The sequence below is a fragment of the Siphateles boraxobius genome, unplaced genomic scaffold, assembly GCF_051911475.1.
Source record: "Siphateles boraxobius isolate OS27281-9 unplaced genomic scaffold, OSU_SipBor_1 26, whole genome shotgun sequence".
In the NCBI taxonomy this organism is placed as follows: domain Eukaryota; kingdom Metazoa; phylum Chordata; class Actinopteri; order Cypriniformes; family Leuciscidae; genus Siphateles; species Siphateles boraxobius.
This window is the reverse complement of record NW_027508876.1, coordinates 20,547,922-20,559,876: the sequence shown is the minus strand read 5'-3', so window position 1 is coordinate 20,559,876 and position 11,955 is coordinate 20,547,922. Positions and strand designations below refer to the sequence as shown.

Below are 11,955 nucleotides of genomic sequence, written 5' to 3'. Positions count from 1 at the left end.
TCAAGTGTAAATAAAATAAAATGTTATAACTAATACATTTTATGAATGTATGACATTTAAAACGTTCCCCCGTAATTTATTTTAAAATATCCTTGCCCTAACAAGTTACCTTGTAAAAATCTACATGATATAAAAAAGTGATTGACAGTATGCGTCACAGTTCTGCCGCTAGATGGTGCTGTTGTTCATGCCCCTTTACAACATTACTATTCTTCGTTCCTCTCTCGCATTCAGTCGCGTGACTGATTGTTTCGGAACTTCGAAACAAACGTCAATGTGTCTTTCTTTCACTGGCGGTTCATTGGTTATATGATGAATGTAGGAGACTACAAATTCTTTCCGTTAAGCTGGGTCAGTATTTAGTACCCAGACACGCCGAGTTTGGTATTTGAATCGTTGGACTTCCTTTGCCTCCCGACACGTCACTGGAGTCAGTTGGATGGAAAAAGTGAGAAAATAAGGCAAGTTATGTCTTGACTGTCTTTGAACAATATGAAGCTCGTGAGTACCTCTAGAAGTACGTCGGTGTTTGAAGTACAGTTTGGGCTGTAACATGTCTATTCTCTGCGATAGTACACAATGTACATTACGTAATAAAATGTTTATTTATTTATTTAACAGGCAAGCCAAATGCCAGAAATACAGTGATCTAACTTACAAGAAGGAAACAAATGTCAGCCACTGTCTGCCAGAAACGAATGTCTTCCAGTCAGGGTTTTTGTTTTGAAGCTTGATTTCAGTTCAAAATATGTTCCTAGCCGTCTGAATATCTAGTTACAAAAATCTTCCTATTTACAACATATGGCCATCATGAATTAAATAATTCAGGCCACGGTCATTATTTTCAGCCATTTATGTCGTTTGAATGTGTTGTGCTGCAGCAGTGCTATTTATTTTGAATATATTATTATTATATTAATATTAATAAAAATAGAGACTAATAATCAGTTTTATTATCACTCTTTATTTAATCAGTAATCAGTTTTTCTGTACCAGCTACTATATTGTAGTCATAATTGTTTAGTTATTTGAAACTATTAATAAAAATCAGTCCTACATATTGGTTATTACTTATTAGACAAAAATCATCTGCATTTGCATCAAAAAGTATATATTGCTCAATCCCTTGTTTGGTAATATTTCATTAAATTAAACTGATTTCTTAAACTAATTTAACAACAATACTCATGGATGATTTATTTTTTGAATTATTCATAGAATAGTTTCTAATTGAGAAACTAATCTATGAATCCTGGTTGGGCTAGTCTGTGTCATTCAGTATTCTTGAGGAGTAATGTTGTCCATTGAAATAAAAATGATATGACCAACAAGTGAAATATTCCCCAAGCCTTCCGTTAGAAATTTTATTGGAAGTTAAACTGTCCTGTTTTTTTTTATTGGTTTCTTTGACACACATCCCACTTATAGATTCCAGTGTATTTAGATATAACATTTTTAATAATGTAGGATTACACATGAAAGCTGTACAAACCTGCACTGATGCATTTTGGCACGGGATGAATCTAGGTTTTAATGTGTGACATGTCTGTGCTAGTTTATGTCTGTTCATATGCACTTTCTTTGCGCTGCTCAAACCTGTTTGACAGTTTGAGGTGTTATAGTATGAGGTCAGGTTTAATAAAAGTAACATTTTGACTACTTCTATGTAGTGAGGACATTAACTAATTGGCTATAGTTTCCTGAAATTGCATAATAATGAGCCTGAAGCTGTGGTGTCATTTGTCCTGATTTTATTTTGTTAATTTGAAATAAGCCTTTGACAGTGATCTTTCACTTCTCATGTCGTGCATAAAGAAAACAGTTTCTAGTTTCAGTTTCAAGGTGAAGTGTTTCTCTTTGGTTATTTGGCTCTGACTCTGGAACAGACATTTCAATAAGGCTATGCTTCCTGGTGGTGAGTGTTTCCAGTTGAAGAGAACTGCAGGTAAATCGTTAGAGCTGGGCAGATGCACTGGGAAGTTTATTTATTTGCATATTTAAACAATACTAGAGCTCCAATATATCTTACACATTTGAATATGCATGTGAGTCATTATCATTAAACTCCCTCAAAATCTTTGAATAGTTCAATGGCCACGTAGGCAAATACACTTGTGACATTCTTCCAAGCTCACATGAATGTAGAAAATACAGATCTCAGCGGTACGTAAATTATGTCTGCAAAAGCTACAGTCTGTTATCTCATCTGGACACATTTAGTTTGTATTTCATGTCATGCAGTGTGATGAGTACTTATTCTACTGCTTATTTTAAAAATAATTATAATATGCGTAAAGATGTTTATTATTCTAGAAAATTGTCTGTTTTTCTTTGTTTTGGTGGTCACTATTTTGATGAAGCTGGTGCATTTAAAGTGTCTCACAGAATTTCGGTACATAGCTAATTATTTGAATTCAGGTTTTTGTAATATGATAATAAAAAAGCTTTTTATATCTTATATACTGCATATATAGATTTGATTATTTTTACATTTTTTATTATTAGTATTTTTTTTTTTTACCTGTCATCAAGCTAAAACTGTTGCTGAAAATGCTGACTTTTTAAAAAATCATAAACTGAGGAATGTCGGTGTTCCTGTGCACATAAATATTTCTGAGCGCTCATTCACTTTCTCCTGAGCTGCTCTTCAGAGGCTTTGCCTGGCCTTTAAATCTGCATCTTGTAGGTCCGGTGCAGCGTTTTCTAAAAATACCTCATATACAGTACCTCAGAGGGGAAGGGGAATGTCGCCCACCCAGAGAGCACTGGTGTGTTGCACTTGACAGAGGGAGTATGTGGCATATGAAAGAAAAATATCTGCGTTTGCTCCCTCTCAGTTGGAGAGAAGCAGAGGGGAGGATAAAAGAATGCGAGGAAAAGAGAGGTGGAGACTCATCGCTTGACTGGCCAGACTGAGACTCCTCTCTGTGTTCATGCCACACTTGATTAGTGACTCTGAGTGGCCTTCCTGTCCTGTCATGCAAGGCCCTCTGGAGCTAAATTGGATGCTGGACACTTGCTGAAAAGAGCACTTGACGGTGGTAGAACATCTTGCTTATGTTTATGTTCTGTGCAGGAGCAAAATGGAGTGTTCCCATCCGAATCAGGTGTGCACAAGAGCCAGGGGAGCATTCTGAGGACCTGTGGGCCGTTGCTTGTGAGATTCTGAGAGGCCTCAGGATGGAGGAGCAACCTAGCTTCCCCAATGTCAGCATTCCCTGCTACAATGAACAGAGAGACAAGAATAAACGCTATACTGTGAGTCACATTACCTCTGATGCTCTCATACACACTCTGTCTCACTCTTTTTTTTTTAATATTATGTTAGAGCATCGGATATGTGAATGTTTTCATCCTTGTATCGTTAGGTTTACAAAGTAATGGTCAGTGTTGGGAGGCATGACTGGTTTGTGTTCCGGAGATATGCAGAGTTTGATAAACTGTACAACACTGTAAGTACATTGATTTGTAGTGTTAATCTTTTGGAATGTATCTTTTTTGTAAAATGTCCTGTACAAACCTTTCAAAAGTTTGGGGTCAGTAAGAGTTTTTCTTAAGTCTATTATAATCACAAAGGCTTTTACAGTATTTTTAATAAAACAGTATAATATTAATAAAACAGTAATATTGTAAAATTGTCAATATATTAATTTGTAAAAAAAAATAAAATAAAAAAAAAAATAAGGAAGACTCCAAGTTTGAATGGTAGTGCTTTTTAAAAAATATAATGTTTTTTTCCACAGTTGAAAAAACTGTTTCCTGCTCTGAATTTGAAGATTCCTGCTAAGAGAATATTTGGAGACAACTTTGACCCAGGTATTTGACATTTCCTTGATTTCTCATGAATTATTGCATATTGTACAGAGCCCGTAGAAAAATTCTGTCATCTCGTGCACATACGTTAGTGACTTTGCTTCATTTAGCTTAACAGAGATCATGTGTATTTGACAAATTTGATTATCCAACAGTGTTCCCTACAGAAAATCAGCCATGCTAAATCCGCTCAGCCCGAGCCTATAAAATCTTTGTCCTTGTTTAATCTCATGTTATGCTCTCAGACAATGTGGCAGCAAAGTTGTGTGCATAAATAACAAAATGAGAATGCACACCCAAGTACCAATTGTATTTAACTCATATGCGACCAATTATGTGGCCAGTATGTGGTCAAGATCTTTTTCATAGAGAAATCATCTGGTCATTGGAAGCACATGCAAAATTTGTGCACATGTTCTAAAGGCTTCTTCACCATTGGTAGGATTCCCCCCCCCCCTCATTCTCTCTGGATAATTGCTGTCTCACTGGACAATAACAGTCTAATTATTTGGTGCATATTTTCACGGTAGCTTCCCATGCTCCACTGAGGGTTCACTTTGTATTCACATTGGACAGCATTGGTTTTGATAAGTTACTGATAAATTAGTTATTTCCTGTCAGAGGTGATTTTAGTCATGAGAAGTTCTCAAAAATGGGTCGTAGATCTGATTGGGTCGTGGACAGCATGATAATATCAAAAGCTTGCATTATCACTTTTGGATGCACAGCTTTTGACATCAGCAATCATGCTCTCCTTTATTTTGGTGCAAATTCACATGTCACTTCCTGGCAAACTAGGCAAATAAGCAGATGCCAAGATGGACAGGTTGCTAGACATCCGCAAAAACCACAAACAAAAATATGCTAGATTAAAATAATGATTCAGACTACATGGATAAATATGGGTTTACTTGCAATGAGAATAAACATGGTTTGTGTCTACCACAAAGTGTTTAGTACAGTGAATTATTGGCTACCAAGAACATGAAGCCAAAATTCATAAGTGTACATTATCCTATTCTGTCTGTTTCATGGTTATAATTTTGAATTTATAACCATGGCAGTTCTTAATAATTGGGATTTTTGTTTCCTTTTTATGATAAACATTTGTTATATTGTGTTGGCTCACTTCTTGATTAATGTAATATCGGGCAAAACCAGATGAGAACTACTGCTATACACATTTTTATCAAAATGTTTTTTTTTTTATGAACCGCCTATGTTTTTTTGTGTAATTCTTAGAGTTTATAAAACAGAGAAGAGCGGGGCTACATGAGTTCATTCAGAAGATTGTGTCCCATCCACAGCTCTGCAACTAGTGAGTATATCAGCCAGTTTTTTTATGTTCCTCCAGTTTCTTTCACCACTCACGGTGTAAATGCATCTACATTTTTGTAAAATTTGAATGGTCTTTGGATGGAAACAAGCCAAAACCAGCCACAACTAGATATCTCTCTGAACTTTGAGTACAAAGTTGATTCGATTATATCTTTTGAACTTGTGCCAAATAAAAGATGCTTCTTTTTGATTCTCGGTCAAATTCACCATGGTTACGGTTCTTGTTACAGAGAGCTGTTGATGTTAGCTTATATTTCTCCTCACAGCTGTGGCTTTGTATCGCCTCAGTCAGACCTCTAACATGATAATGTTCATTTCAAATGCGCAGTCCTGATGTCAAAGACTTTCTGCAGATGGACAAATCTAAAAACTTCTCTGATGCCTCAGAGGATGAAGATGACAAGGTAGGTATTTGAACTAATATTATGTTTTTAATATACAAGGTATTTGAGTAAACTGTCTTTATACTTTGCTAGCTGTCTCGCTTGCTTGCTGTGTTCACAGGCATTGAGTGTTATTTAGGTATATATTAAGCATGTTTGAGATGCTATACTTATTTATAAATGAATGTTTTGTTCAAAATAGAACAAATAGACATTTTTTTAGGTTTTAAATCTAAGATTATATTATGTACTGTTCATATGCAAATAAATTCATAATAAATAAATAAAAAGAAATAATTTTTCTACAACTTTGAATTGAGTCATACCTAGTTGTTGTATTTTTGTCATATCTCTTACAGAGTAACTCTACCTCTAGAAACATTAACCTGGGACCATCTGCGAACCCACAGTAAGTGTTTTATAATTGTTTAAAATAATTGTATAGACTTTATTACTTTGTATAGTGATAAATATGTATAAATTTGGTAGCAAAAAATGGTGGAAATTAATAGGGATGCACAATATGTCGGCCACCATATCAGTATCAGCCGATATACGTTCATTTTTAATGTTGTCGTTATCGGTTCGATATATTAAAGCAGATAAATAATGGATTATTTCCTTCAACTGAGACACTTAAGATGCGCACTCTTCGCCATGATGTTTTTGAATTTCTTGAAATATGATTGGAGTCACAAAGGAAAAATACCGTTAAGTGTTACATACTTACACTTACACTTACAGCAAGTCAGTCATATAGGCTACATACAATTATAATTAGAACATCATTATAATTGTGTGCTTGGGACATGGCTTTTAATGGTGAGACTTTTGTAATCAGGCTCTCAAAAAGTTTATACAAATTTGGATTTAGATTTATCGGCCAATACTGTATATCGGTTATCGGCTTTCAAATATAAAGAATTATCGGTTATCGTTCCGGCCAAAATAAGATACATATAAGTGCATCCCTAGAAATTAATGATGCAAATGCCTTTATTTTAGCCTTAATTTCCATATCTTTTCCATAGAGCAAAACCTACAGACTTTGACTTTCTTAAAGTCATAGGAAAGGGAAGCTTTGGAAAGGTACATTTTCTTTTTAAATATAATACATTTTGATATAAATGTAGTGAAATTATTGACTGCCACAGTAGTGAGAGAAAGTGAAACTGGGTCAATTCCTTGTTTGTAGCATGTTATGTGTCAGTTACTGAAAGTTCTGAATGTCACTGAGCCTTAATACATTCTCTGTTTTGTTTGCTGTATGGTTAGCCATAGTGTTTGTTTCTAAGCCACGGACTCTCCATTCAGGAAGTGAAAGTATCTCAGTTATGAAGTTAGAGCTTGTCTGTTTTTTGTCCACGACTGGACGTACTGGAAGGTGAAACTATTGCTAACCCATCGTGTCCCCTCCCACACAAAGGTTCTCCTTGCAAAGAGGAAGCGGGATGGGAAGTGTTACGCCATCAAAGTCTTGCAAAAAAAGGTCATTTTAAACAGGAGAGAGGTAATGATTTTCTTTGTTTTAAAGCCAAAACTTTAATAATCCTCTCTCTCTTATGTTCTTTGACATTTGATTAATGAATACATTTGATATTCTTTTCACGCCAGCAAAAGCACATTATGGCTGAGCGTAACGTGTTGCTGAAGAATGTTAAACACCCCTTTCTGGTTGGACTTCACTATTCCTTTCAGACAACAGACAAATTATACTTTGTCCTGGATTTTGTCAATGGTGGAGAAGTGAGTATTATTTGTGGTTTTGAAACTCAAGGCTGACATCTGCCTTATCACATCTCAAAAGCCACTGTTTGGCAGATTAAACCAATATGTTATAAATAGAGCTATTGTTGACAGTGACATTTGTCATTGTATGTCTTAAAGGGATAGTTCACCCAAATATTGTCATCAATTGCTCATCCTTATTTCATTTCAAACTCTCTTCTGCCTAACTCAAAAGATATTTTGAAGAACTGTTTTTTTTCCCGTACAAACAACAAATTAAAAGAAAAAGAAAAAAAGTCATACAGGTTTGGAATGACATAAGTGTGAGTAAATAATGACAATCTTTTGGTGAACTATCACTTTAACAAGGAAATGTAGGAGATTGCCATGTGACATGTAAGTGAGATGAAGCCCATGCATGACTGTTGCAAATTATTCGTCATTTTATTGCCATTTTGCATGGTTCCTATTCACATGCTCAGTTAAATCACTGGTCTGACTTCCTGTTTTTTAGGTTTTATAAGTCTGATGAACATAATTTTAAATGTCAGCTAATGAAAAATAACATAAACAATCAGTAGCATTGTGAGGCAGGCTAAAAAAATAGCCACGACAAACCATGATGTAATAGGTAGCCTGACTATTTTCTGCATTTACTAAGTGAATATTGCGATTTTTGATTCTTTCCATTACAGCTTTTCTTTCACCTGCAAAAAGAGCGGACCTTTCCTGAACCCAGAGCGAGGTTTTACATCGCAGAGATGGCAAGTGCTCTGGGTTACTTGCATTCTCTTAACATTGTTTACAGGTAAATTCAGCTTTATTAAAGAATCACTCAAGCTATAAATACACAGGTTTTGTGGATCTCAGATGATGTTTAGCTGTTAACGTGTGTGAGAATTCCCAGGCGCAAAGAAATGTTTAACAGACACATTCTACACCTCCTCTGGTTTTCCGCGTTGTTGCCATAATGTGACTTGGAACTGTACCTGAAAAAATTGTGATTGATGAACTGACTTGACTGTAGTCATTTGAAATTACACTCACGTGTGAAATGGCCATCATGAGAGCATAGTTTGCATTCATAGGGTGTGTCAGGATTGCTATTCATATGAATTAAATTGCTTGTCTTGTCATATTATAATAGCCACAATTCACTGTTGATGGTTTTTCTGTGTGTTCTGTGTAACATATTTCAGTTGAATTGTTCCTGGCTGAAAACATATGACAGAATGCTAACGCGTTAAGTGTTCCTTGTGTTCCCAGGGACTTGAAACCAGAAAATATCCTGCTGGACTCTCAAGTAAGTATCCCTCTTTTTTCCCCACTTTTATCATTGCCAGAGCATAGCTGATCAACGTTGTGAGAGTTCCAGGGGAAACAGAGTAATCTACCCTCACTGTGAAGTATAACAAACTCTTTTGATTTTCCAAGACGAGGTGTACGAGGTATAGCTTTGGCCAGCCAAATAAAATATAGCAATGAAACCGAAGACTTATTTTTAATTTGTAAGAATGCTAGAGATTAGTTTAAGTTTTATTTGTGCATTTCCTGTCAAATCTGATGAAACTGAGGTTTCAAGGCCCTGCCAAATATTCCAGTCAGACACTAGATTCTTTGGCTCTGTGAAGAATAGGCCTTTTGTGTGGTGACATGCTTCCTGAAAATGTTCCTGTTGGCATCTTTTGTTTGTTAAGGGACATATTGTCTTGACTGACTTTGGACTGTGTAAAGAGGGCATCTCCCAAGCAGACACAACAACCACATTTTGTGGGACACCTGAGGTATTGTATAATATAAATACGATGGATGAATGATGCTTACACTACTGTTTGGGGTCAGTAAGATATTTTTTAATAGTAAATTAATTCTGTTATTAAAGCAAGGACATATTTAATTGATCAGTAAAAAGTTTTTATTTTAAATAGGTGCTATTCTTTTGAAATTCCTTTTAATCAAAGAATCCTGATAAATATGTCACGGTTTCCACAAAAATATTTAACCGCACAACTGTTTTCAACATTAATAATAATAAGATATTATGTAATTATCATCATCAATGATGCTGAAAATTCACTTTTGGTATTCTCAGGAATAAATTACATTTAAAATAAGATTTAAATGGGACATTTTTTTTACAGACCAAAGACTTTTGAACGGTAATGTATAGCATGTGTCTTAATGTTTGAAAAGTGTGTCTAACATGTTGCAGTGAATAAATGGTTTCATTAGTTGTATGTAAAAAAAAAACTTATTGTGATTTATTTTTATTAAATGGTTACATATTTGGTCATCACACTTGCCTAGATAACCCTTGTTACATTTTCTTCAGAGAAAATAGGGTACTGTAGTCGTGACTTCGAAACCCGGAATACTAATTCACCAGTGGTTCCCTCAAGATTTTCCTAATGGGTTTTTCAGTTTATGAGTAAAATAAGGTCTGTGGTAAACATATGTTTTGCTCTATTACACACACTTGCACCCCAAACGTTATTTTCTAGTTACTTATTAGAAACATACATTATAATAAACATAACTGCTTCAAAATTCGCCTTTTCGATTTGGGCGTGTGTAATTTATGTTGTAGAGAAAAGCATCCAAATATCGTCAAGTTATGTTTACCACAGACCTTATTTTACTAATAAATCTTAAAACCCATAGGAAAATTTCGAGGGAACCATCGAATTAGTCTTCTGGGTTCTGGCGTCATGGCTGCTGCACTCTATTAACGGCAAATTAAGCTTTTGGAGGGTAGAAAAACATAACAAATTTAATGCAATAATTGCATTCTTTTGTTGTTTTGATAGTATCTAGCTCCAGAGGTACTCAGGAAACAACCCTATGATAACACTGTGGACTGGTGGTGTCTGGGATCTGTGCTCTATGAAATGCTTTATGGGCTGGTAAGGTACAAATACAAATCTGGCTAGTTGTCTGAAATACATTGGTAGTAAAGCTTAAATCTTGTTTTACATTTATGCCAACAGCCTCCGTTCTACAGCAGGGACACACATGAGATGTATGACAACATTCTACACAAGGAGCTTGTCATGCGCCCTGGGGCATCCACAGCTGCCTGGTCCATCCTACAGACCCTGCTGGAGAAAGACCACACCAGGAGGCTCGGCTTCATAGATGACTTTGTGAGATATTTAGTACTTATATATCACCCCCTGGTGGATGATTGTGTCAAACATTTTAGTAGAATCTCAATAGTGTTTTTGCAGTATAGTTTCATGATACATGGCATTCAATCAGGCAATGAAACACTTTCGAAAAAAAATAAAAAATTAACCTCATATTTTTCAAATAAAAATTGAAATTGCTTTTTTATAATATTTCTATACATCTTATAATATTGTTATTCGTCATGAAAATAGCCAAGAAAACTGGCATGGCGTTAAAATGCCAACAAAGCAACCAAACAGTCAGGCAATTTTGAATTTTTTAAAATATCTTGGAATATCATAAAAAAGACCTTGTATGCTATTTGTTACAGAATGAAGTCAAAGAACATGAATTTTTCTCATCCATTAACTGGGATGACCTTGAACAGAAAAAGCTTCCTCCTCCATTCAACCCTAGTGTGGTGAGATTTAACAACATAATTATTTTGCTAAAGTTTAAAACTTTAATACATCAGTATATTAAAACAGTCAACTCTCAAATGTTTTCTTGCAGGAATCCCAGTATGACATCTCAAACTTTGATCCCGAGTTTACAGAGGAAACCGTGCCAAACTCGGTGTGCTTCTCTTCAGGGCAGTCAATCATCAATGCTAGTGTCATGGAAGCTGATGATGCCTTCCTGGGATTTTCTTACGCGCCGCCATCAGAAGATTCTTTCCTGTAAGGGCGGCACTGCTTATGGCGATCCACAGAGAGCTGCATTAAAATTCTGTGAACACACTCTCTGATGAAAGGGAAGCATTTGCTGAGCATGATGTCCCAATCGGAGGGTGGACCCTTTTGTTTCTTAACAGAAGCAGTGCATATACCTTTTGGGATGCAGGGTGTTTCAAACTTTATTTTTATGCAGAAATAACATTATATTTTGTTTAACATTGAACGCCTTACCTGAGAGTTCAGCTCAGGAGCTGAAGTAATGATGTTGTTTTCCTGAGAATATTTTCAAGGGCTGGTGATATTTGTAAACAAAACATCCAATTTGACGCATTCCTTGTTTTTGCCCTAAGTCTTACACTTGATTGCTTATAATATTGTGCAGTGTATGAACAATAAAGTTTTTGTAGTTTAGTCTTTTATTAGAAATTTACTTTAAGGGGATTTTTTTTTTCATATTATTTCAAAACAAGCAATTAATTTATTGCTTGACATATTAATATATATTCCCTTTATACTGTGTAATATGTGAGTTAGATAAATAGGCAGACCTTTAAGCTGTTTCGAAGTGAATTTCAGTAAACCCTGTAAGGGTCATTAACAGCCATAGTGTAAATTATACATTTGTCGCTATTTGCATATTAGATTTCTTAGAGTTGATAGCACTTAAATACTGACAATGACCCTGTTATAAACCACTATTTCATTTGCCACCCTCTGCTTATGAGAGGAGACACCATAGTGCCTACTGACCTATGACATTACCTTTAAATGATGTACTGTACAAGTAAACACGTTTTCTTGAATCACTTGGCTGTCACATGTTGCCTCTTATTTGCATGTATTATGTT

At 35.3% G+C, this 11,955-nt stretch overlaps 1 protein-coding gene across 1 annotated transcript; it reads left to right on the top strand.

Annotated features, from left to right (window-relative positions):
• Window positions 1-146: 146 nt before the first annotated feature.
• On the top strand, window positions 147-11,913 carry sgk3 (serum/glucocorticoid regulated kinase family member 3). The gene is made up of 17 exons (XM_077244749.1): window positions 147-461; window positions 3,077-3,258; window positions 3,369-3,452; window positions 3,744-3,816; window positions 5,056-5,131; window positions 5,480-5,555; window positions 5,894-5,943; window positions 6,566-6,623; window positions 6,961-7,044; window positions 7,149-7,280; window positions 7,958-8,070; window positions 8,529-8,565; window positions 8,960-9,046; window positions 10,070-10,165; window positions 10,250-10,405; window positions 10,762-10,851; window positions 10,944-11,913. Exons 2-17 carry the CDS (start codon window positions 3,181-3,183, stop codon window positions 11,112-11,114), a joined length of 1,461 nt encoding a protein of 486 aa, XP_077100864.1. The 5' UTR covers window positions 147-461; window positions 3,077-3,180; the 3' UTR covers window positions 11,115-11,913.
• The last annotated feature ends 42 nt before the right edge of the window (window positions 11,914-11,955 follow it).